The sequence below is a fragment of the Ciconia boyciana genome, chromosome 7, assembly GCF_034638445.1.
Source record: "Ciconia boyciana chromosome 7, ASM3463844v1, whole genome shotgun sequence".
In the NCBI taxonomy this organism is placed as follows: domain Eukaryota; kingdom Metazoa; phylum Chordata; class Aves; order Ciconiiformes; family Ciconiidae; genus Ciconia; species Ciconia boyciana.
This window is the reverse complement of record NC_132940.1, coordinates 27,818,401-27,846,166: the sequence shown is the minus strand read 5'-3', so window position 1 is coordinate 27,846,166 and position 27,766 is coordinate 27,818,401. Positions and strand designations below refer to the sequence as shown.

At 38.2% G+C, this 27,766-nt stretch overlaps 1 protein-coding gene across 1 annotated transcript; it reads left to right on the top strand.

Moving 5' to 3' along the window:
- Positions 1-8: 8 nt before the first annotated feature.
- RGS13 (regulator of G protein signaling 13) lies at positions 9-27,203 on the top strand. The gene is made up of 6 exons (XM_072867221.1): positions 9-49; positions 427-495; positions 3,697-3,758; positions 5,678-5,844; positions 8,185-8,373; positions 26,991-27,203. The coding sequence occupies exons 2-6, from the start codon at positions 431-433 to the stop codon at positions 27,201-27,203; spliced, it is 696 nt and encodes a 231-aa protein (XP_072723322.1). The 5' UTR covers positions 9-49; positions 427-430.
- The last annotated feature ends 563 nt before the right edge of the window (positions 27,204-27,766 follow it).

Below are 27,766 nucleotides of genomic sequence, written 5' to 3'. Positions count from 1 at the left end.
AGTTACTCAGCATTGTCCAGTTTACATTGAGCTCTGATCCCTGATCCAGGTCACCCTGAACTTTCAGGGAAAAGATTCCTGGTTTCTTTTTGCCTTGGGTCAGGCTCAAACTTGTAATCTCTTTTTACAATTGGAGAAGCAAAGAGGGAGAATTATTAACACTTCTATTTTTACCTAAGAGATATCCATTCAACTGCTTGATTTTTTTTTAATTAAATTTTTTTGTTGTTCAAGTTCTTGCCTGTTACAGAAATATATTTTGGTCTAATGCTTCAGCCATGACTCATAGATAAAGATTAGATGCATAAAAAAAGAATATTACTATAACTGGTAGCACTGCTATACGGAGACTGAATTATAAGTAGAATTTAAGATAGCCAGAGCTGAGTGCAGCAGGTTTAAAACTCACCTATTTTCCATGTTCAGGAGAATGAGTCCAAATACTTGCTGGCTTTGCAAGATATTCAGAGCAGAAGAAAATGGGATCAGTTCTAAGTAAGTAACAGTAAGATTCTTATGTTCTGCAGTACATGCAGTTGTCTGAGTAGGAGACACAAAAATCTCAAAATTCACAGTGGAAGTTTTCTTTGCAAGCTTAAGATCATGCAAAAGAGTGCAACATCTTCACAACTGCCCCAGCTGACCACCTTCATATAGCCAGTTCCTTTATGGTACATGAAGTGTAAACTGGCTTTTCTCTAGTGGAAGGAGGATATATACCAGTGGGAACTTCTTTTATATTAAATAGGCATAGGTTTAAACTAATCCCTAGATTAAGTCCAGACTTGGGCCTGTGAAGAATTTGTAAGCCCAATATTTTGGGTCAATCCTTTAAAAGGATTCAGACTGTTGGCAAAGGTTGAACACACAAGTGGTGGATAAGAGACACAGCCAAGTGCCTTCTGCAAGTCCTCAGCTGCCACCAACCTCAGTGGAGGCCAACCATAACTAGAACTTTGGTTGGCATGTCACATCAGGTTGGTGAAATGCTTCCATCCAACACACCTGCCAACTGGTATCAGATCATACATGGTGTTGGTTTATTGATTAGAGAAAAAAATGTGTCCTCCACAGCAGTACTGAGGTGTGTCTGATGACTCCTGAGACTGCCATTTGGGTGAGGTTAAGTGGCAGAAATCCAGACAGCATTTCCAAAAGAGCCTCCTGGATGAGGACTTCTCCTACACAGCAGTGGCCAGGGAAGCCCCTCACACTAGAGAGGGTACAATAAGTGAACAATAGCTCCCACAAGACACTACAACAGCATTTTCCAATGTAAACTTTGGAGTACCAGCTATAAAGCCTTAGTTATTTTTGGAGAATAATCAGTTTTTTCAGTGTAATATATGTTCTTCATATTCAATCATGTTGCAAATCAGTGCAGCAAGAAGTTTACTGTCAGCACTGCAGCTATGAAAGTGACATTAATACAGATCCTAATAACCCATGTTCACATTTCCCTTACTGCCTTTCATATTTGCCTGATCTTTTAAAAGGAAAGTAAAAAGGTAAAGAGGTTTTCCCCTGTGTCAGCTGCCCTATCAGGCAGCATTCCTTCCGCTGAACAGATTAATGCTAAAGACAATCAGAAATGGAAATAAGATGGCCCTACTGATGATTCTCAGCAAGACAGACAAGGTTGTCACTCATTCTATATACAAGCGCTATTGCTGACAGAGGTGAAAAATTATCTGCATCAGTAACAGTGAATATGACTCAGAAGCAGCTCTTCAGGAAGAAAAAGCATTTAAAGGACTAGAGATTCTCACTTCCCATAACTACACACTTCATGAGTTTATACAGAGAGGAGGCCAGTAGCTCATGAGAAGGAAAAAAAAAAAAAAATCTTTTACTGGCAAGAGTTACTAGAGAATTATTGACACCACAGTTTGATAGTGGTAAAGTTTCTATTACTATATATTTCTCTGATCAGGTCAGACTGATCGGGAAAGCCTGACAAAATAATCAATGAGTCACAGCATGTACTCTTTCAGAGAAAGAGAGAATTATATCAAGTTAAAAATAAACAGGTGATCACCAATTTTAAAAAGCTACAAAGCTACTAATGGCTGTTGTGCAGCAAAAATCTATGAAGCAGCATGCAGGACTCATACCAAAGCCAATTTTGCCTTTAATTTAAATACAAAAAAAGTTCTCTGATACTAAGTAGCTGTTGTCAAAATTGTAGCTCGTATGAAAACAAAACACTCAATGAGAAGGGATCTCCTCCCAAGTTTGACTGACGCATAATGGAAAGCACCCACTGGAAGACATCACTTGTGTTTTCTTCTACTAATATAAGCATAAGCATTTTTTCCAAGTTACCAGCATTGATGTCCTATAACTGCAATGCTTAAAAATCAGTTGGTGTAAATGGAGCTACATGCACTTAAATGGAGCTATTGGCCCTCAAACATTTGTTTTTCCTTAAATTGTTTAGTCTCTCACCTCACTACTTCCATACTCTTTCCCAGAATCAGGCAGGAGACTCCTACAAGCTTATGAAATTATTGCTTAAGAATAGCAAACATGAAAGAAAGAAATCCAGTTTTAGTCACCTCCAAGAATTGTCTAGATTAGTAATAATGTGTCATACCACATCGTAAACAACTGGAGAGAGATGGAATTCCCTTACAGCTAAGATTCTATTAACCTTTCATTATTTACCTTCGGTTCAGAGCTTATGTTCGGCTCTCAGCTGATAAGTCAACTTAGATGTTAAAGGCCTTTACATATTACAATAAGATCTGGAGCCCTTAAAGACTTTGCTACTAAATGCAAACATCAGTATTTCATAAACAAACTATATAATGATTCCTGTCCCAATGCCCTGGTTTCAGCTGGGACAGAGTTAATTTTCTCCCTAGTAGCTGGTATAGTGCTGTGTTTTGGATTTAGCATGAGAATAACATGATAACACACTGATGTTTTAGAAGGTTGCTAAGTAGTGCTTATACTAAATCAAGGACTTTTCAGCTTCTCATGCTCTGCCAGCTGTACAAGAAGCTGGAGGGGGCACAGCCAGGACCCCAACTGGCCAAAGGGCTATTCCATACCATATGGCATCATGCTCAGTATAGAAACTGGGGGGAGTTGGCTGGGGGGCAGCGATGCCTGCTCGGGGATGGGCTGGGCATCGGTCAGCGGGTGGTGTGCAGTTGCATCTTGTGCAGTGCACTTTTTTTTCCCCTTGGGCTTTGTTCCTCTCTTTCATTGCTTTCCTTTTCATTACAATTTATTATTATTATTTTATTTCAATTATTAAACTGTTCTTACCTCAACCCATGAGTTTTCTTACTTCTGCTCTTCAGATTCTCTCCCCCATCCCACCGGGGGGGGGGGGGGGGGGGTGTGAGCAAGCAGCTGCGTGGTTCGTTGCTGACTGGGGCTAAACCATGACACCCAAAGGAGTTGCTATCTAGAAAGCTAGTACTTTCCTTGTACTTCTCCTAAGCACAATTTAAATAAGCAAATGCCATTTCCAAAGGAATTACATTACCTTGAGATCAAAATTTATTTGTTACGGCAAGAAGAATATTTGCTTCAGCATAGTAAGCACAAGATCTAGGACACCCACAAAAACCTCTTTAAATGTACAGATCTTATTTAAATTAGGGGACAGATTTTCAATAATGTAATTTAATTTAATTTTTTATTCTTTGAACCACAGCTAATCCCACAATCTTTTTTCTAAAGATTGTCTTTGGAGGAAGTGCTACAATGGTCCCAGTCTTTTGAAAAGCTGATAACAAGTAAATGTAAGTAATTGTATGTTTGTATCCCAGATGGATTACTGAAAAAAGTTCCCACAAAGCAAACTCAGTAAGTCGTGCAGTATAGTGTATGCTGTCTTATATGCAACTAATGAAAAACAGCTTTGTATGACATGCTTAGCATGCATCACACTGAAAATAGATGTAGCATGCTGTAAATACTTTCCCAAACTTGCCATTTCTGCAAGCACAGGTAATTCTTTTAAAGGCACGTGATAAGGGCAAGTTTATCTGCCATGTCCCCACTCAGACCACTGTATAGCAATATATATTAGAAGAAAGTGAAAGAAAAGTTGACTGGGAAATCCTATGTATGGCAATGACATCATAGCTAATAGTACATCTATACAGTATAATACCATGGAAGGTAACTCAGACCCTCATCTCAGGTATGGGAAGAACTGTAGCTGCAGTAGCAAATCTGAACTTTCCCACTCCAGCATCCCCCTGCTTCATTCAGGGCTCAGAGCTCATCCACATTTCTCATACAGCTGGCCGTCTGGAACATCACTGCTGAATTACTTTTTTTAAAAAATATTGACAAGAAAGTCATATACAGAGTTACAGCATGGCACAAACCTCAAAAAATTATTCCTAAGGACTAGCATAATTTTCAAACTACAGAAACTACAAAGAGCAAGAAGATTAACAGACATAATTTGTAGCAACTATAAAGAAAGAGATTTTGCCATTAAAACCTTTAACAGCAAACAACATAGCTATGTTACAGTTTGCAGGGAAAGCACAGGGAGAAAGTGCACAACAGAAAACATTTAAAAGAGACAAAATTATAGCACAAGCAGCCAGCATGCATGCAATCACCGTTACTGCCAGATGACAGGCGGTGCTCAATGTCTTTAGAAACATGAAAGCCCAGAGTGCTGCACCAGCAGGAAAGTTTGCTTTAAATAAAATACTTGTAGCTTCCAGCAGTACTCTGATGCTGCCCTTCTTAAAATACCTCATTCACTGCACTGAGATGGCACTATTCGTTGATTTTTGCATTCATTTAAATGCCTAATGACATCAGAAAATGCAAAGGTGTATTCACATGAAAAATCAGAAACTCTGAAGCCAATGGATTTGCAGCTTTTCATGAAAGATAGGCAAAGTATTTGCCTATCTTAGGTTTTACTCTGAAAGTACATCTTAGAACTGCAAACACCATTCCTGCTCAAGTGCTAGCACTAAGTGAAGCCTCATAAATGTTCTCCTGGCTAGAGGCATTTTAGCAACTCTATCATACCTAATTCTGTACTGAGAAAGTCTAATGACATGACAAAAGGCAGCCTCAGGAATTTAATTTTTGCCAAGATCCCACTGATTGCTGCTGTCAAGTCCATTGCCAGGTGTTTCAAAGACATCCTCAGGTGCAGAACCACTTATTTGCTGAACATAGTATTCTTTTAACTGCTTTACTTCACTCAATCACAGAAGCAAGAAAAAAGTTATTTCCTTTTTTTGCTAATTGCTTTTTCCCCAGATTCTTACACCAAGAAAAGGTGGTCTTATTTTTTTACTCAGATCATGATTATTTGATAATACTTAGATATCTTCTGTACAAAACTAGAACTGGAGTTTAAAAATACTTTTCAGTCTTTGGATATGTTTGACAGTGTTCACAGAGACCAGGAAGAACAAAGTTTTCAGTGCTCTGTCCCTGCATAGTGAAATGCCACTGAGGTTAAAGGGAGCTCTGCACAGGCAGGAAAATGCAATGTTGAAGTGTAGGGCTCTGGAGTGAGTTAGCATGTCTAATTCCCCACTTTGACAATCTAATAAGAATATTTATAGGTGTACAATCAAGAATTATACTGCCTTGTAAACTTCCCTATTGCCTTCAAAGGACTCTAAAGGTAATGCATATACATGGTATATAAATTTGGCTTCTGAAATATTTACAGATGGGCCTATGATCTACAAGACCTACTTGAAGACAGAGCACAGTGATGAAAACATAGAATTCTGGCTTGCTTGTGAAGATTATAAGAAGATCACGTCACAGAGGAAAAGGATTTCCATGGCCAGGAAACTTTTTACAAGTTACATTCAACCCCAGGCTCCCAATGAGGTGACATACAGTAGCGTGAGCTCTTTATTTCCTCTCATAGAAATGCCTGATGTGTAATGTAGCTGACAAAAAGCAACAACAAATGCCTAGTACCTCTTGTATTAACGGAAGTGAAAACTGTTGCTATTCATCCTCCCCAAACTCTTTTGCACCCAGAATTTTAATACTTGCCATCACATCTTGTCTATAGGCAAATCTTTGACCTATATCTGCCAAGGATACAAGCAAAAGGCACAACTAGATTAACAACCAAGTTCTTGGATCTGTTCTGTTCTTTTTAGTGTCTGATCCAGGGGCCATTGATATCACTTTGATAGATTTTGGATTATGCCGTTGCTACATGTGTATACTACTCTGGTCTTTGCAAGTGTAAATATAAATGAACAAAGTAAAAACTCTACCCAGTGCTGTCCCCTTCGTAAAATGGGCTAAAAGAAAGGTTCCAAGACAGATTATTTTCTGCTTCCAGCAGCACAAGATTTAGGGAAACCAGAGCAGATTTATATGTAAAAAGTTTGAGAGTTATTTTTTTCTGACAAGTGGCTATACCCCCAAAAAAAGTCATTCCTGCTCAGCCAGTCATGCTCTATGACCTTTAACTATCCCTGCTTATTACTCTCCTTGCAAAAATAAGCTAATACTGGCTTCAACTGCCACTGCCTCTGGCAGACTGACATCACTGAAAAATCAAGCTAGATAGTTTTATTGTTACATGTAAACCAGAAAATAATTATAGAGTCTCAGAATGCAGCCTCCCTGTTGACACTGAAGAGGAAGCCAAAACCAACTCAGCTGGATTCCCAAATGTTGGCCAAGAGCAGTTGCTCCTTTAAATGACTAAACCACTCCCACTAATCCAAAACTTGAGGAAATTTGAAAGTTCCCTCTGTTGGTTTTAAATTCCAATTGGAAAGACAAAGCATTTTTCTAACTTATTTTATTTTTAGCATGTGCAGCTATAGAAAACTCAGCAAGACATTTGCATTTCCAAAGAGAAATGTCAGTATTGCCAACCACAAATTCATTAATCAAAAGTAAGGGCTTAAATCAGGACAGTTAAAAATAAGCTGTGTAATTTTTTTTCTAAAATAGTATGTATTTGAATCTTGCTATTGGCTGTCTGGTTTCTAGGTCTTCAGGAGACACTTCACATTTTCTTGATATTCACTATTAACACAAGAACTAGGTACCACTCTAAAAAAGTAGACACTCATGAGGATTTTAAACACAGTTTACATTCAAATTTCAGCAGTGTTTAAAAAGGTGAACTCAAATGGCTCCTCTGGAAGAGCAAGATCCCAACCCATGAAAGAGATCAGAACTAACTTCACATCTTAGAGCTCTCCTCTCAACACTAACAGACAAAGTCAAGCTGAAAAAAAAGCAATGTAATTCACCAGGAGCTAATAGATTATCAAAAGTTTCCATTTTATCTGGTATATTTTCCTATCACTAGACCTTTCTACTCCTACACACCCACAGAGCATCAACTTATCTGCTACAAACCCTGGATTGCAGCAGAACAACTCTAGGAATCAAAACTTTTCCTAAATAAGGTTGGTATATGGGCTCAGTTTTATCTCAGAGATCATAATAATTTTTGCAATTGGTTTTCACCAGTACTGTGCACTTCCAGCCACTTGGACTCATTAGAAATCAGAAGTCAGGCTTTCTCTGCAGGGATCTAATCCTAGCTCTATGAACAATTCTTAGCAAAAGAAAGGGGGTTGGATGTCAGCACCTTTCAGCTACTCCTTCCACTGCAGCCACTCCATGCAAACCATGTCCTCAAGACTTCTTCCTCTGCCTAAATCATATGTATGTTCCTATTCTTTCTAGAGAATAGTAGTGAGCAAATCAAACATATACCGCTTAACCTCCCTAAGGTTTTAAGTCTTGGGCCCACATTCTACACATGGGCCCAGAAGTAGTGACTTTACTGCTGCTCTTGACCTCCACTGATCACAACAGTTCGGATTAAACTGGCTTTTCTATTAAGGATGTGGGGCAGACTGGGAAATTCAGACACCTCTGTCTTCCAGGTTTCTTGTCCCCAAGGGAGCAAGCTCCCCATCCAGCCACTAACATACCCCTTACTAAATCAAACACAAAAAGAGGAGCAAATTGGTCAACTAATAAGACAGGGTTTTCTGGCATTATAAGGAGAAATCCATTCTGCTAGAATCAATGTTTTTTTTGTTAGGTGCTGATTTTAGATTTGAAGGTATATAAAAAGATGTAAATAAAAGGCATTCAGCATAGGTCCCCTAAATTCAATCTTCCTTACCCTTCCTTTGCATATATTCAGTGATACTTTAATAATGTTGTTTTCTATTTCAGATTAACATTGACAGTCCTGCAAGGAAAGCAATTATAAGGAATATTCAAGAGCCAACACAGTCCTGTTTTGATGAAGCACAGAGAATAATTTACATGCATATGGAAAGAGATTCTTATCCACAATTTCTTGAATCAAAGTTCTATCAAAAACTTAAACACAGCCTTCAAACTAACTGCCATAATTCAATGGTAAATTAAAGAGAAAGGTTGAAAATTTGGAAAAGATTTCTTCTAGCATGCAAGTGTTTAAGATTTAAAGTAGACAGAAGAAATCAGGCAGTAGACAAATATTACTACTAAACTGCTAAACTGTTTGTTTGATGTTAGAATTGATGAGGCATTATTGTCCCCCATCCCTTTCTTTTCCCATGGAAGAATTCTGTTTTTGTTTTCTTCTCCCCTCAAATAAAACCCTAAAAACTAGTGAGAACTAGGTATAAAAAAGTTTCAGCCAAAAATTATAGCCTAAGGTTCTAGTCTTTTATTAATATTTGACAACTAAAACAACATATTTTCAGTATTCTTGTTTTGAGAGATCTGAAATATAGTTTTGCTGCTAGGAAATAAATGTTTATTTGGCTATACATAACACAAGAAAAAATATCTGCATTGCTGCATTTACTTTTGTGTTGTTGTTTTATTCTTATATTCATTCAAAGTAAAAGATAAATTGCAAAGTACAGCTGGTTTGCTTAATCTTAAGCTACGAAGTGTAGTATTCATATGGTGTAGAGTCAATTTTATGAATTATGATGTACAACATATGTTATAAAGGTACTTCGTCTACAGTACACTATAGTACTACCAGTGTTTCCTGAAGTTATCTCCAGTGATAAAACTAATTAGTAATTTGTCTTTTTTTCTGGGTATGGACACACAAATATATTGCTTTCCCTTCAGGCACCCTAATAATTATATACAAGCAGACCTGACATTTGAACATCATACTGTAATAAACAGATCTGTCTCTCATGCATAAACTGTAAAAGACAACTTGCCGATTCATTGGTCAAGTATTGATGTACTCTGGTTTACATTCAAAAGCCAATCTGACTTCTCAAGTCTTATTAAAACTGGAATCTCTTAATTCTTTTAATGGACTTCAGCATAGACACTACAAGCCATAGGAAATCAGAGACTTTTCTAGCATCCTCTCAAGCTGCATTATTCTAAGGAACACAAAGAACAAGTCATTCTGAGAGCAGCCCCATAAACTCCAATAGCATCCCACTGATCCTCTGGGATCATTTCACAGGAGAAATAAAGTATTTATTCAGTTGGATACATTTATTTGACTGAGGTTACTTCAATCATGTTGCCAGTTCATGCTTTTGAGCAGTTTACTTTAAGCTGTAACTTCGTTGCCTAGTTTAAAAAGGCAATTTTTGTTACAATGTAATAAAGCATTGCCTCACCTCTGTTGGGAAAACCTAGTCTTTATATGGGAGGCTCACAGCAGTTCATTATGCCACCTACTTAACCACAATAGGTTTTTGTTCTCACTGAGAACCTCCCTTATTTTTTCAATGTGAATATCTAAGCCTTTTCCTTACAAGGCAAGCATGATAACACAGGTCAGTGCAGACAGTGAACAAACAATTGCGTTTCACTTTTGTGGCATCGATCTTGTAGTGAGGAGAAACTATAGTTGTTCTTTTAAGATGTTCCTCTTGCCAGTGTAATAAGATACTATATATGAATACATTTTAAGATAGAGTCTCAATCCCTCCTAAAAGAAAGAATCATTGTTTAGGGCCTCTGAGCAGTGGTATTATTGTGGTGCACAATATAGGTTACATTTGGGAAGAGGGACAGTGATTCATTGATGACAGATAAGTATGTTTATCAACAGCTACCAAATGCATAATGCGATGTCTGGCTTTGGATGAAGTTATATTGGTAAATTGTAACTGTGTATGTAATGCCAATATGTGATCTACAGTATGTTATAAGTGATCATGTTGTAATTTATCAGTTATCTAAGGCTCCACAAATTCTTTTTATCCATCATTTTTATGAAATTCTCAAGCAAGAATTTATGTACATGTCTAAAGCAGAATAAAAAGCAAGCCTGAGCATAATCTACACTAGTACAGAAAGCTTTAAGGTAGCTTCAGGGTTGTAAGAAAAGGGATTGTTAGTATAGGAGATAATCCTTTCCTTTTGCGTTATCATACAAATTATCACACAGTTATCATAGGATTATCATACGAATGTGTGAATATTCAGCTCAAAACCACTTTCAGCAAGCAAGGACTCCATAGCAAATCCAGCTACAGATAGTACAGCTTTTGCTGCTGTTAACTTCTGAGGTACGTACAGTGCATTGGACTTTGGCTTGATTGATCCTGCAGATGTCTCACAGCAAAGAAACTGTAGGAACTATTAAAAAGCAATTCCTGCAGGGAAGCAAATCTGTGACAAAAGCCAGCCTGAGCAGAGGAAAACACAAATAAACAAGGGACTACACTATGAAAAGCCTTCCCATTTCTGTTAGAATTAGAAATTCAGAAGAGCTAGATATTGGTCTCTGAGTGGAAGAGGCTTGTAATGACCAAGGATAATACCTCTTCATATCCAAAGAGGCTTAGCATGCAGTCTTCTGAAGGGGTTACACAAAGAGGCTGGTCAGGTAGTGTGTTGACATACAGAACCTTTCTCCCTGCAGAAAGGGGATTATCCGGAAGGCAAAGGGCAGAAGTCACCCACAGAGAATGCTCAGAGAAATCATAGAGGGACTCACAAACACATTCTTATAGCATGAAATGTTTAGCGTTTATTTTGCTAACAGGTCATGAGTCTGGCAACCCTTATTGCTGGAGGGCTTATTAACTTTACATTTCCTTCTAGAAATAACTAAAAGCTTTTATTTATTTATTTTTAAAAGTTGGAAGAAGAGAGGGTCCTTTTCCCAAAATAGATTTATTGTTAACTGGTAGAGATCTTTCTTTTGCTTGATTTTTCTTCTGTGTTACCAGATGCATGACAACAGTGTATTTCATCAGGTCACATGATTCATAAAACAGTAACTAATGGCAGCAGCAATAACAAATCACTGCTTTTAACATTTTCATTAACAGCACTTGAACAAGCTCTGGTATACTTTCCAGTGGCAGACAACACTAAAAGGCATTTGCTCACATTAAAGATTTTTGTCTTTCTTAGCAGTAGCTTTGAATGATTGAAATAGCTAAATTGGCAGAATTATCTCTTATTCTTCCCTCACTTACTTAATAAGAATAAAAATAATGAAAAAAAAATCAATAATGGCAATTCTTCAAACATTGAATCTGGCAAGATAAAAATGTAGATTAATAAAACCACTATAGCAATTAACTGTACCTGACCTTGGAAACTGTAGACCTATTGAGGGTCCCTAAAAAACCAAAAACCACCATACAGGACAGATGGTCTGGGGTTTTTTTGGTTGGGGGGGAGAGGGCATGTTTGGTGGGGTTTTTTTGTTTGGTTTTTTGTTTTGTTTTAAAAAAAGCTGACAATTAGATCATTTTCACTTTGTAACTAACTATGAGCTGTGTTGGCCTACTTTCTTGAAAGAAGCGATGAAATTCATACTCTATTGTTATACTGCTGTTTTCATGAGTTTTACATCCACTCTTGGTACCTAGGTGATAAGTGTAAACAAATGCAGATTGCATATCAGGTCTAAAAAACAAAGTAAAAGCTGCTTATAATTAGAGTCAGTCAAAACAAAACTGTAAGAATAGCATAGCCTAATCTTTTCTGTACAGATGGGTGGTAAATAAGAATATATGTCTCTCCGTTATGTGATCAAAAGCCTGCAGAGAATAAGTTGTCAGGAGGCTCTTCTCTCAAGTTCTCTCAATCATTTGGTACTTCCATATTAACTCTAGGTATTTCTGCTTTTAAATCCCAAGAAATAAACTATAGGCAGTCTCACTCTGAGCACAGTAATGAAGTAATATCCAGAACTTGGTACTGTAGACAATTGATTTAAATATTATAAGCAGAGATGTTTATCACTAATTACAAGGCAAATGAGGATGTTTAGGAACCTACAGCCTCAGAGGAGAGGGAAATGACTAGCATTTCCAAGTATTGCCAAATATACACTACTGTTGCAATAACAGGTCCCTTCAGAAACTGATGTTTGGCCTAACGTTCACTAAACACAGAGCGCAATGGAAGAAGTCTTCCAAAAAGAACATTTTACTGCACATACCAGTTAGCTAGATTACGTGGCTACAGACTATAGCCTTTTCAGGGCAAAAACTGCATCCTAACACAGGCTTGCCTACAGTTTCCTACAGCGAAGCTTCATAGTGGCAGTAACCTCTCTGGATTTCAGGCAGTGTCTTTCCATTGATTTTAATGTCTGCATATCCTTATAGAAACAGTGACATGGAATGAGACATCTTGAAGTACACTGCAAATGGTCAGCACATATACATTAAGTACATATACATTCTGTCTTGACTCAGTTGCATAAACACTTCATAGTATGCAGTGCCCTTGGGCTAAGACTTCCCCTGGGGCTGGTAGATCTGGCACAGGTAGGTGGACATACTGCCCATTCTCTGCTGCAGTGGCAAATGGAGGCCACAGGCATCCTACAGCATCTCAGTAGGACTAGATGCCTGTGTTTACACAACTGAAATCAAGCCTGCTTTCTTAACTTTGTTAGCTAAAGGTTTCACATTTGCTAGCTATTTTTACCCACCCCTGGCATCTTAAACCATTTACTGAAAAGCTGTTTTAGCTATAACTTTATTTTCCCTCCAAAATTGCTATCACAATTATCTCAAGATTACCACACTTATACAGAAACCTTTGCATCCTGTAGCTCAGATTTTGCTCAACTCAAAGTACAATGCAACTATCCAGGGACTAAGAGCAGCTCCTTACTGCAAGGACATGCACCTCACAAAATGGGAAATAGGGTAGGTCCACTCTGAGAAGTTTATACGAGTGCAGGGTTTTAACTATAGCAAACCGCTCTGATGGGCTACAGACCTCCTTCACAACCCTAGCTCCTCAATCCAGGTCCTCTCTCTGGATTTCTGCATCAGGCGCAGAGATCTGAAGATAAGGGGAAAAACCTGGGGCTTTACAGCATGAGGGCAGGAGACAGGGCTGCAGTTCCTCTTCTGCAACCCCATCCCCCTGCAAGTCATTTTTACAGGACCCCATAGATCCATAGCCTGTACTTCTCAGTGGTAAACAAGTCAGTAAGCCAAAACCTAAAAACTACATCAAAGGCTTTATATGAGCATTGCTTTCCTGTCCAGCTGCAAAGAGCAGAAGCTTTGTAACGGTGGTAAGAGTGCACTCTGCTAGGCTGGTAACAAGGCCTAAGGTGCAATGTGAAACCACAGCTGAAAGATTGCATTTCGTAAACATCAGAATAATCAGAAATGACAAATTGTCACTGTATTTGCCAAGTCCTGAAGGAACATGGCATTCATCTAATGACAGATTTAAACTGTTACATCTGCTTTGTGTCCTGGCTTGCCTATCTCACCAGTCTCAGATTGATAAATCAAAAGTTTCCCAGAATATCCATCACTAGGGCTGTTGCTACATACAGTACCAGCCAAGGCAAATAGTTTTTTCTCCCACACTCCTTGTCTGCAAACTGTGATTCCAGTAATCACCTCAGTAACAACAGGTGAGTAAATAAGAACAAGATTTCCCCCCCCGCCCCCTGCAAAGAAACAGTTACATACTCAATTACTTCATGGACTTATTTCCTTTCTACCATGCCATGATCTGCTTTGCCTTCACTGAGAGAAAAAGAGTACAGGACTGCAACTTTACTTGCATAAATACACAGGGAAAGAACTTTCCAGTCAAAGTTCTAAAGGCAGTTTTCAGACATTTGCAATTATAAAGATTTACCATTCACAACACATGATCCGGTCAGTTATTAATGAGTTATTCGGTACCATGGCAGATTACATTACTTCAGTGGGAACCATCAATATTTTCGATTAATTACTCCCTACCAACAAAGACATACTTAGTTTTTAGTCTCATAATTCAAGAAGTCCACAATTAATTAAAAAAATTCAAAAGGAAGAAATATCTAGAAACTTCTAGCCTGTGAATCATTGCTCATGTTGTTCCCTCACTCAATTTTTTCTGCTGCTGAAATAATCTTATAATAACAAAAGAGGACCTTGTAACTAATATTTGTAATCTCATTTCAGTTCAGATACCAATACAAAAATTATGTGTTTATTCCTCATTATCTTCTTTACTCTCTCACTACTTTTCATTTTAGCTGTATTTTTGCAATAGTTTCTGTTGGTGGTCACCCTGCTCTTGTTTTCTAGAACACATTTTTCTTTGTATATTTATTTCAGTAGCTCTCCAAACTCCTGCCCTCTCTATTTGCCTCCCATTTCTCTTTACATTCAATACTGATTTATTTTTTTCAAAAGCATATTTAACACTCACGTATTTTAGGATATTTTAAAGCGTTTGTTGTTTGTTTGTTTTAAATAACTCAAGACTTATATCCTGTGAATTGTATTGGTTCTAGATTAACATCTATCACTTACAGCCCTTTTGGACAAGTTCATACTCTCAGGAGTAACCTTGATGCTACTTTAAAGACCTCTCTCCACTCTATACACATTGAGCCTTCCAGTATGGTCTCCAGCATCACCACAGTTTGTCTCCATAATCAGGCCAGAGAACATGCCCCAAAGCACCACTAATGTGTCAGCATACAGCAAAGCCTTCCCAGAAGCGTTGTTCACAGGTTTCCTACAGTCCCACTCAAACTGTGGCAAGGTAAAACTTCATTTGCTTATGGCAGCTCTCTGCTGCTCTGAAGGAGTGCCACCCATCTAGCTCACAAGTTGAGTGGGCCTGTTGATTGACTCAGAGGTCTACTCAGAGGGATTATTTAGAAGGCTGAGGTGATTAATACCACGTTATCAAATGCAATTCCGGAATACAAACACAGCAACAGTTCCACAGAACAAATTACAGTGGGGCGACTCTAGTTAAACTTTTGTTGCTGCTACATCAGCATGGCAATTACTTCCTAGCAACATGATTAGTGCTAAAGTAAGATCAAATTGCTCAGAGGATGATAAGCCTGTATTGTCTTTGCAATTGTAGTACACTGGATGAACAGTTCACTGACATTCAAAACCAGATAGTTTTACATTGCTAAGTATTGAAGAGTGGGTGAAATCCACCTCTAGTATCAGCTATAGAAGTAATATAAGTTGCTGTAAAAATCAGAACAGTTGCCGAGGTAATTATGTTCCGTCTAGCTCTGCTTCTCTAATAAGTTTAAGGTATAGTATTACAAAAGCTTCAGGGAGCTTTTGTCAGCATGATTAGAAATGATATCAAACAGTAAAGATTAAATCTAGCAAACAAGTTACCTGTTCTAAGAGATGAAAGTTTAATGGAACATGCTAATCATTTTGCCTCTAGCAACTTAGTGTGGGTTTACCGATTATCGTGCAGTGGTACATGAAGCTAATAGTCTAAATAATCTAGAGTTATTTTTCCACAGCTTTTGAAAGAATTCTTCTAATTTCTGTATCTGCACTGGGTCTGCCAGCCATTTTGGCTGTAAAAATAGCTTTTCTACCCAGCATCTGAAGGTTTACAAGTGAAGTCAGCTAACTGGAACACATCTACAGCATTTGTAGAAAAGTGTTAATCTACTCTGCCTGCCCTTCACATCAGCAGAAGGAAGATCAGTTCCAGTGCCAAGAACTACCCGACCCCACTAGCACAAGTTTATAACCATTGCTGAGAAACTGGTTTGATAAAAGCACATCTCATGACTCTCAGGCAGTTAGGCTTTAGCAATGATGTAGTTTGGAAGGATTTCTGGACAGAGAGGACTAGACTGTCATATATTTACATTATGTTAATGCTGCATCCTCAGGGAAGCCCCAGGGCACTAGTGCATGCTGCTTTAGAAAACTCATGAAGGAGTAACAGAGAGCTGAAGAGCCAGCAGGTAAGAAACTTAGAGACATAGGGGCATACCAGGTTTCCTGGAGAAATACTGCCCCAAATAAACAAACAGCTCAAAGAAGCCTGGAAGAAGGCCAGCTCACGCCCAGCCTGACCTCTTCCCCTCCACCTTCCTCTTTGGCCAGGGCCCACACTGTTAGACAACCCACTCCCAGCCATTACAAGGGCTTGAGAAGAGACCCTCACGATATCCCAGGAGTAGGCTGCATCGGCACAGGCCTTGCCTCACAAGGCAGCTGGATTTTCAGGACTCCAGGAATGGAAAACCACAACAGACTGGGGCACCTTCTTTGCCTGCTACAACAACCAGATAAGTGTTGCCCCTGCAAAAAAGACAACCTAACCACAGTGTTGTACTTCCTGTAATCCATCAGTTACAGGAGTGCTTTAGGTACTATTACCACGCTGTTAATGGTAATTGTTAAGTGTTCAAAAGGGATAGAGCTAAAAATTAAGAGACAATATGAATAAAACTCAGCTATTTATTAAGATAAATACTTCTAAAATTTCAAACTAAACCCAGAATATACACATTACCACATCAAGCCACCTTAAATTACATCTTCTATTTCAGTAAGAGTGCATAATTCTGTATTTTTATATTAGAATAGTATTGTTAATATGTACAGCTTAAAAAACCCACAAAACAATCAGTCTTAACCATTTAGGTATGCAGAGACATTTAGAGAAGCAAACTGCACCAGTCAAACATCTAAACATAAATCAGAAAATTAAAGTTTCCAACAGACTTTTCTCATTCCATTTTATTTGATTTTTTTAATTTAAAAATACAATTAACATGTGACCAACAGGCTTCCGAAGGCAGAATGTTTTAATTAGGACACCACTCCTACAAGACCAGAAATAACAAGAGCTAAGAAAGAAGAGAAACAGAACTATAAAAAGACTCTGGCTTCCCATCTAGTGTAACACAAAACTTTCTAAAACCCTCACAAACAGTTTAAAGTCTACCACATGTGGAGTAGATCGGAAGCTTTCTTCTCCCTCCCAACTTGTGCACAGTCCATTCATGCAAATGCACCAGCATACATTGGAACAGCAAGACCTAAGACTGATCATATTTAGCCCAGATGTGTAATAATATTACTGAAGCTATGAAAAAAGTATTTATGACCAGTGTCGTAAAAAGGGCAATTTGGATCCCATGAGAAATACCAGTATAGAAACTCAACGTTCCTTTGGTTCTCAATGAATTAAAATGGCTTTTGGTTAATTTTTCTTTTGTTTGGAGCTCCACTCCTCTTTTTTTCTTGGCCAAACAGCTCTGTTGATAGATGTACAAAGACCTGCCTGGACAGGCATAGCAGAGTCTTGTCTTATGTGATAAAGAAAATATGGTCCTCAAACACATTCAAGAAACTAAAATTGTTACTGCTTCCTGTCTAAAGAGCTCTATCAGGAAACAATTGCATTGTTAGGTTTGTCATTTAAATTCAGCTGCTTACCATTAACTTTCTTTTTAATGTGAAGTGAAAGATTTGAAAAGAATTTACATCAACAAATGATTAAAGTCTGTGACAATTAGTGAGTGATAAAGCTCACTGAAGCTAAAAGCACAAAGTGTACTCTGCTTTACTGCAGCATGACAAATGAAATGGCAGATGTGACCACACTATCCAATGCAGAATTAATCCCAGAACAGATTCTGAGATAAGTGAAGAAACAAGAACTACAGTGTCACAGGAGGGGATGTGCCTATACCTACAACATCAATCAAAAAAGAACAAGAGAAACAAACACAAAACGGTGCTTTAAAAGCAAAGGCACAAGGTGAACAACTTTCACATAAAGTACAGTAATTTAGAGTACATTGCATTTTATTCCTGTATCAGTCCTGCACTGGTCCTGATCCATACTAATCAGGAAAGGGGATGAACAAGTTGCACCTTGACATGCATGGGGATAGCAAAAGAATTTCTCTGTGGTACAGAAGTGAGATTTCAAAGGTAGCTTCATAAACAGAACAGCATTTAGGGAAAAGATCAGGAAACATGCAAGTTATACCCTTTTACACATGTCCTTTCCAGCCTCTCCAAAGCCGCATTGATTTCAACATGTGAAAAGATCAGTTATATCACTCTGTCACTTCAATATTAAAGTTCAGTTGGAACCATCCCTTCCAGTTAGCATTGCTGTTCAGCCAAAACTGCCCAGAGAGAAGGGAAAGCCAGCAACCAGATACAGCCCATGATTTCTGTCATGTAGCCATAGGTCTTATGCTTTCCTCTGTTTCTAGGTCATGCTTTTAAAAGTAACACTACTGTCAAGCATCAGTTTGAAAGCCCCCAAAGACATCTGAAAGGCCTCATCAGCTCCCAGCAAGAAAGTAATTTCCCAACACTGCTTAAAGCAGTACTACATTTGTCACAACAGTTTCCAGGGAACATATGTCTAATCTCACACACACAAAAAAACAACTGGACTCCAAAAATGAGTAAGCTCACCAACAACATTAACAAAAATCCTAGCCTTTTTGGTGTATAAAAAGATGTAGTTAGCTTAGATGAACAGTTATTTGTTTCTTGAACTATTTGTTTCTATACTTGTTTCTACTCAATTTGCTTGTTCCCTTCTCATTCTTTGTTAAAGATCACATTTAAAAATATGTGGGTCTGACTTCCTTGTTTAATTACAACTCCCTAATTTAGTTCTTAGATATGTAACTAGTATCTTCCATGGGAGAAGTTTTACTTCAAGTGTAATGGTACCTTTACAACCATACCACATCTGCACAACCTGCTGCTGTAACCCCTTTTTCCTATTCAATGCAGATTATATTAGCCTGCTAGTAATATAACACACTGAAGTAACAAAACATTTCTATCTAATGACAGGTGATGCCAAAGTACTCCTAGAACTGCAGATGACAGTGTCCAGAATGGGAATGTATAATAACTACTGTCTGTGGAGAGGAAAAAAAAAAACCAACAACAAAACAAAAAAACCCAACAAGCTTCCTTTAAGAGTTCTTACCACATCAGCTTCTCTCCCCACCAGTACATTCTTGAGGACCCAGGGGGAGGTTTTTGTTTTCTGTTTAGGTTTTTCTCTTCCCTACCATTAGAAAAAGTCTTGAATAGTCCAGTTAAATTAAGTATACTTTATTTTGGTTAGTTGCTGTGTATACCCCTCTAGATTCTCAACAAGAGTACTCAAATTTTTTGCATTAAATTTCTTAAGTTATTTTTCCCCCTTAGAGACAAATCTGATATTTTATATAGTGGCTATGCTTAAATTTCAAGAGACACCATTTATTCCTGCCATCCAGTTTTGAAGAACAATGTGGCTTTATTTACTATTACAAGTATGTAGCACATAAGAAGGCCTCAACATGCTTAAATGGTGCTACTTCAGATTAGATAAGAATATTAACTGTCAATCTCCAAAGAGTTAATAAGAGCTGTTAGGCATTGTTAGAAAGACTGATTTATAATATGCCTGATATATATACATATATATTATACAGTGACCACAAATATTTATGTTAAGCAAGAGAAGCAGGGGAATTACCTGCCTTTTGTTACAACTGCATAATATTCTGCCCCATGTAAAACTCTGTCAGAATTTGAAGGTGAAGAAAAGCTAAGCTTACTTGTAAGAGACAAGGCAGACTCCTTCTATGAGCCTATAGTAGGTCTAATTTGTCACTACTGCTTCTTATCCTTCTCATGTAAAGAGAAGATAAACCATACACTTTTCTAGTCCTTCTGAGAATTAACTCCAAAAAGCAGAGTTGAAATTCTGATGCTAGAGAAACAAGCTCCTAGTCTTTGCTGATGGTTTGTACACTCATGTACTCTGCTATTTAGCCAGCTGCTGGGCTCAGGAGCTCATCTTTTCAGCAAGAGCTAGAATTTGAAATGATCTGACATAGGTCCACCCTGGGAAGACCAAGCCCCCATGCAGAACAGCAACAAGGAGCTTCTGTTACTGTTACTCACCTTAACCATATTCTGTGTAGAAAGAGATTTTAATTTTCTTATATATAGGCTATCTCAGCACAGGCTAGAAAATCTGAGGCAGAAGACTTTAAATATTATAGGTGTATTTGATGTCTCTGCTTTCAACTGAAGTGTCAGTATTGTGCAGGGCTCACTTAAATCAAGTCAAAAAAAGTTTGGAGATACTCTTCAAACAATCATCTGAGTCTAATTCTGAGACTTTCCTATCTTCCATTCATAGACTCACACTAAAAAAAGACATAAAATTTGTTAAACCTCTACAACTTCCTTATAGGAATTCATTCCCATTACTGATAAGGGACTCCTAAAAATCACTTAAAAGCTGCTTTTTTTGCCTCATTCCAAATTAGACTGGAAAACTGCCAAAATCTACACTTGTCCTTGGTCTTGTCGCAGTTTAGTCCATATAAAGCAGTCTGGGCAACCTGTTTACAGTGAAATTCATATTTACCTTCACTTTGTGAAGATTGCAGTTTGTTTAACAAGAGGAAGGTGACTTCGCCAATAGCTGACGTTACTGAAACTGTAGTGGGTACGTACACATTGCAGAACACACAGTAGCCAATCAAGCAGCTCATGTTGTTCTAGCACATTAATAAATATTCATTAAGATGCATCACTTGTGTTCCTGCCTTTTAGCAATTCCTTAAAAAGCTGCTGCTATCAGAGGTGCAGCTTATTTCTGCGTTCTCACTACTGTAAACAATGCAGCTCTGCATAAGATTTCTTCAGAGACCTCCAAATTCTGGAAACTTGCCAGCTATTACTCATAAATAAATGAATTAGTACTGAGATATAAGTGTAAAAGAAGGGAAAAACCTTTTTAAGTTCAAACATGAACGAAAATAAGCTAAATAAGAGTCTGAGTAGTGTTGTGTCTAAATAGCATACTGATAGAATTTTACACAAATACAAATTGGAATTTAAATGGCCTGCAAATTAACCTTCAAATTTTGCTATTAGCTGATTATACAGTGTGTACAGAAGTTCAGCAACTTTTACAAGTTGTTTACTGTTCAAAGCTTCTATACAAGTGTAAGATGCCTATGTATTTTGGAATATTAACTACCTACTGAGCTCTTAATTCAATATCAATAGATATTAGAGCTTTGTAATTTGCTGTCTTGAGGAGATGGAGTGAAGGTCCAGTTCTACAGACCACAGAGCCAGCAGATCTCTCTACTTGTAGCTTAGGTTCAGTAAGAAACTAGCAAACAAAAAAAAAGGAAGGAAAATCCAATTAATTATCCTTCAAAAGGTCACTTTGCTTACTCCAGTTAGAAGAGACAGCACATACAACTGTACACAGTCTCCTTAGCATTAACAAAGCACACTCTAAAAGGACAGATGCAACCCTGAGGCTTGGCAAGGAGCCAGGAAGCACATTTCTTTACCGATAGCAGTCTTGGAGGGATTTTCAGAAGTGATCCTTTCCTTTCCAAAGGTTATGTGTCTTCTGTAAAGCACACAACCTTAGAACTAGCCAATCGCAAAACAATACCTTCCACCACCACAATTTTCTGGTTATAATTTAGAGAGGCATTTAAACATCTCTTTAAAGGGTATATAGAACACAGGGGTTTATTTTGTCAACAGTTGTTGCCACCAAACAATTCTGATCCAAGAAAATCCCACACCATAACTTTTTGCATAATCAATTGCTCTCACATTGTTCACAGGAAGCAGGGACAGAATAGAAACTAGCCAATATCAGCTTTGTAAAATTAAAAGCACTTGTTATGAATCTCTCCACCCATTGCTGGGATTTGTGTCAGTAAATATGGTGGACTTTTTAAAATGTTTAAAGTGTGTAATTTTTCTTCTAATGTACTATGCATCCACAGTCATGTTAATCCCCTCATCTTCCATTTCTATCAGCCTCGCCTCTATATGTGTGCACAAACACTGCAGTTTTAGGGGAAGAAGATTAAACTGCTGCACTGTCAAAGCTCCCTTTCCTCATGGAGATGTCTGAAAAGAGCAATTTTTCCCCATAGAGCTGTCCAGGGGTGCTTGATAGCATCTCCTGAGAGATGTTCTGATACCATAGGCTTGGGACACAGCACATTTGACCAAAAATTTACCAGAAACTTAAAGCAGCAAAAAGTGTGCTGCCTCTGGTGTCAACTGGAACAAGTTTTAATGAGTAAGAGGAGTAGATCTGCTGAGTAAGAATATCTCAATAGTAGTTTGTAACTTCTCAGAATAAACTTTTTATACAGTATTCCAGGAATATTACCAAATAACTTTAGTGTATTGGGTGACTCAGTGTGCCGGTGACATGGAATAAGTAGTTAAAAGGAAAAAAACAAGAAAGACAGAGTTTCATGTGCTAATGCTGCTGAAAAACTCAGCCACCTAACACTTGGCAAATTAACAAAGCACTAAATGGTAATATAACCTCACAATAAATTAAAATTGCATAGTGCTGGCTCAGCAATCTAAGAAAGAAAATGTGACTATTACAAAGCAGATGGTTCAGTTAGTTTGTTATAATACTCTAGCTCCAAAGCTATGGTCTATGAGGAAATAATCCAAGACCCAGACCTAGCCCAACACAGATCTGGTAGTATTAGCAACAGACACATAAGCTAACATTTACAAAGCAGAGCTTATCTGTAGTCTCTGAAATCAGCATTTTCAAAATCATATAAAATACACACTGCTCAGGACACTGGCAGTACCTGAGGCTCTTACTGTGCTTAGTTTTAGCTGCATGATTTCCAGGGCTTGCCCACAGGCTGATGGAAACATCCCCCATTTCATCCATGCTTGCTGACAGAGGTGAGCTCTGTGATCATGGTGTCAGTGTCAGAAAGATTTCTCCTGTAGAGCACAAACTCTCCAGGTGATCTCACAAGGTGCCATTATGAATAGCCAAAAGTTTCATTAAGAAAGTGTTAGTGAAGACTTAACCAGTGTTAACTGAGGCTGAGTGCAGGCTAGGAATGACCCCCATCAGTTTTGGGTCCCATTTGTGCTTTCAGGAGCCATACCACACGAGATGGCTAGCTACCAGCCCTTGCTGTGCCTCATTCAAAGCCAGAAGTAGATGTCCTAAATCCCTACAAGTAGATAGCTTTAGGTTGTACCACAGTGAGTTTCCACATCCCGCCAAAACCTGGTTGAAATAACGATTTGATCAGCACCCTCAGCTGCTGTATGGAAGAAAACACTCCTGTTAAATTAAGTTACGCAAAGTTGAGCAGAAGAGAGTTATACTGCCAGCCATGGCCAGCCAGTAGTCTGCTGCTTTAGATAGACCTCTGAAAACAAGTGGAGGACATTGGGTTTTCGAGCCAGGTCTCCCATACCCCACCTGAGTGTCCAGGCAATGTGTTTTAAAGGTGTTTTTCTCTCAACTTTGGAAAATAATTTCACCACAGACCTGCGAAATCTTTGCTAGCAGCAACTCAGATACCATTGATGTTTATCAAAGCTGAAAAGACTAGTGGAATTGTCATTTTCTTCTTCCATAGAAAGCTACTGACAAGTTCTGATAAGGAGAAAACATTAAGACACAAAGTGCTTGTAGCCAGGGCAACTGAAGTGTTCAGCTGAGCAAAACCTTTCATTTCTGAATAGAATGCAAGTATGCAAATAAGACATCCATATGAATTTTGCCTTCAGTTTGTGGATATGTTTATGCAAGAGAATAGGAATAAGATAGGAAACCAAACTTACTATGCTTGTTTTTATAAGCTTATTAGCAGGGTTAGAGACCAGGGAGGGAAGGAAAGACAAGAAAGCTGAAGTTCATCAGCTACATCTCTAACTGCCACATATCTCCAAGTGATATTTGCCATAAGTAAAATGTTCCATTACTTATCATATGGATCTGCTGAATGGCTGTATGTTAAGCTTCAACTCCCTTATGTCATTAAGTCTTTCCATGAAAATAAAAGGAAAGTGATGCCATAAGTGGGGAAAAAAGAGCACCATTACTACATAGATTTATCATGCTCATTTAGGTAGCAATCCAACAGCACAGATCAGATTAGAGGTGTAATTGAAAAAACTCCATCCTCATGCTTAAGTGCGCAAGTTTAAAGAAACAGACAGGCATGCTGAAGTACAAGAATCCTCTGCCAGGCACTTAGATGAGATGTAAAGATTGCCCTAGTTATTTCCTCATCATGCACAACACACCACTTTGCTGTTATTTCTCTTCCATCAGATATGGGCCAAAACCCTACTCAAAAGCAACTGACGGCAATGAACTTATATCAGGAACAAACTTAGCATTTCCAGGCAATCCTACATGGACTACAATACTTGGAACAGAAAACCCAACAACAAAAGTGAAATGGGCAATGTGTATGTGCCACTATAATTGCAATCAGAGAGATTAAAATGACTACCTACTGTGCAAATAAAGGATCAAAGCAAACAGTATTGCTTCTGGTACCCAGGAGCCAGAAGTGGGTTTTTTTCTTTTTGTTTGTTTAAATAAAGTGTTCTATTTAGTCATTCTTCCATCTTTCAGTAGAACCATGAATGTCACCAGTTGATGAGGCATACTTCCTCCTGGTATACTTGGAAAGAGCATAACACGTTTAGAGAGCTACCTCAATCACAAACATTTATTCAGTGGTGTCTTCAGAAGACCATCCATGTGATCTCTTAGGTTTTGTGTTGGGCTTTTTTTTTTTTTGCTTCCCCTGAAGCCTGGACTACAGGAGAAAGAGGCACTTGCTACCCTGTGAGATATGAAAGCCTTGATCAAACAGATAACCTTTTACCAAGGAAAGGAACTGGAAGGTGACAGCAGGCAAACAAAAGGGTAGCTTCTGCAATAAAATGTAAAGCAATACAGGAGTAACAATGAAAAATTACACCCCACTCTCCACCAACATTGCTACCTCAGGAAAAACTCTGCTGTGGAAACTTTTGTCTACTTTCCCCAGTGCAACAGGCCCCACCAGCACAGCTGCCTTCACTCAGCTCACAGGCCTGAGCAGCAAAAGGCCACCCTGCTGACAGACAGCCCACCTTACCTTCCCCTGCCTAGGAATACCCTCAGGAGGAATAAGTGGTGGAAAAGGTAGGTCCTTTCCTACTATGCCCAAGCTACAATGTGCGTCCTATTAGTACACCAAACCCATAGTAAAACTGAGATAAAGCAAAGGGTTTTTTTGGATCAATTTATTTTTGGTTACATTTTAAACTGCATGTTTTCTTTCTAGCTTCTGAAAAGAAAGTCTGAAGAAAATATTTTTGAAGCTATTTTAGAAAAGGAAGATTTGTTTGAAAAGGTGAACAATCCTGTCTCTCAAAGAGAGAAATTCAGAAAGACACAATTTAGAGATGGATAAATTTTAGCCACCTTGACCCAGGACATGGTACTAACGGTCTCTAGTGATCTAAATCCTTCCAGACTCCTTGTAGATTAAGTATATTTTGGGTTTATGTTGTAAACAAATAAATTAAAGGCAATTAATGAGACAAGCTTTGCACAAATTCACACATACAAGACAGGATGGGAATATCAAGCCTGATCTCCAACATAACATTAAAGCCAACAATTACCTCCACATTAGCCTGGTCCTGATCAGCAAAGCTGTACTGACTTCAGACCACATAGAGATCTGACCAGATTTAACCCCCCCGCCCCCTCCAAACACATAACTTTCTGCAGCTTACCAACATAGCTTTTCTGTCTTTCTATGCCAGAAATACAAAGTATTTTAGAACAGACTGTTCAAATTTGCTTGCAGATTTATAACTGGAACATTAATTCTCTGAGACATATACTTTTTTGCTCTGTTTTTCTTTTCAGATACTATCTCCTATGACATAGTAGCAATATATCAAAAACTGTAATTATGCAAAACCCTAACTAATAAAGCAAATGCCAAATTACTTCAAGGAAGGTTAGCAAGAAGGGGTAATTCATTAAGCCCAGGTAGGTTTATGTGACATAAAATGAATGTTCTTTTGTATACATTTGCAATATCAAAAACATTTATTCTACACCCACTTTCTATAACAGTTTTCAAGAGAATATTTCATATGGAAGCAAGGAAATGTGCTCTGACATTCGTTTTCTTCAAAAAGAAACATACAGTGACAATCTCAGCATTTTCTTTGGTGATTTTTCATTACTAAAAGTCCTCATACTTCTAAATGTTATATCCCAGTGACTCTTTTTTAACCCTTTAATTTGTAAAAGGATTTTTAAACTCATTCACCACCTAATTTTATAAAAAAACCCCACAAAACCAAAAAACCAACCACCTGTGATGTAACCCACTCTCTCTTTTTCTCCCCTCTCCCTCTTTATGGCTACAAAGTGCAAACATTAAACAAGGAGGAGGAAAGAAAGAAACTCTACTGGTTTGTAAAGAAGACATAGCATCACTTGTACAAATTTGCAGGTAGTGCAATTTTCATTTAAACATGACTTATTTCAGTGGAAAAACTAACTTACTTGTTGTGATGCCCAAATTTGAAGATAATCAAGTCCAGAAAGTAGAGCTGCAAATATAAGGAACAGGTATATTAATGACATTCTTCACAAAGGCAGACACTTGCATAGCTGTATTATGCAAAGTAGTTGCAGAAATAATGGATCACACAACAAAATAACATTCCCATTTCCTTTTGATGCATTTAATGTTGTCAGTAGCAAAACCATCCCTAATTCATTCTAAAGCACGTGTTGCATTTTACATATTGGACATCACTTCATATAGACTATGATGCAATCAAAACACTACAGCTCTTAAATGAGCCACTTGCAGGCTCTGCATTGGATTTCAAAAGCAAATTAAATGAAAAAAAGTGAAGCACCCACTTTTTGCCTATTTTTTCTATTATTATTTTTTACAGGGTCATGTATGTGACCAAGGAAACAGCTGCAGTGACATAAGGTATTTCATCGATAAGCAGCCAGTGCAGCTCACTAAGTGCCAAAAAGCAAAGGAAAAGCTTATGGGAGCTACTGGAGCAGGTCTGGGCTCAGATCTAGCAGCATTGCTTTCTGTTGAATATCCCTGGGTGCAGGGCACAGAGACAGCAGAAGGCAACAAATGTAGAACTTGACTAAAAACTCTTTCCCCAGAAAAAGCACAAAGATGAGTTTAAAACAGAGAAGAACGGAAGAGTACATACACACATCTCTGTGTAGTGCTGGGAAATACGACTAGTCAGACTCTAAGCATCAGATCCATAAGCTCTTCTGAGCTTACTAGCTTTAATAAGTTACTGAGCAGCGAGTACATTCTGTCCTCCTGGTAGCAGTTCAAATCTATACCCCTGCTCCCCAAGCCTATTTCTCAGCAGTTATGGGAAGTATTACAATCAAATCTTTATCAAAAGATAATAGAAAATACAAAGAGGAAACAGAATTGATAAGAGACACAATGTCTTTGCATACTCTGGCCGGACATACCTTAGCCTTGTATTGAAAATACAGGTTGTCCTTAGAGTACTTTGCAAACAGAATCAAGCTTGACTGGCTTATTACCAAACCAGACACAACCTCTTGCCTGTGCTACAAGATGCTCACAAGTTGTACAGCAAAAACCCTGAAGTAAGACTCCTGGCCTTGCGGACAGGTCTAGTACAGCACTGAGCTCAAGGCAGCTATGGTAACGTCCCTTCCC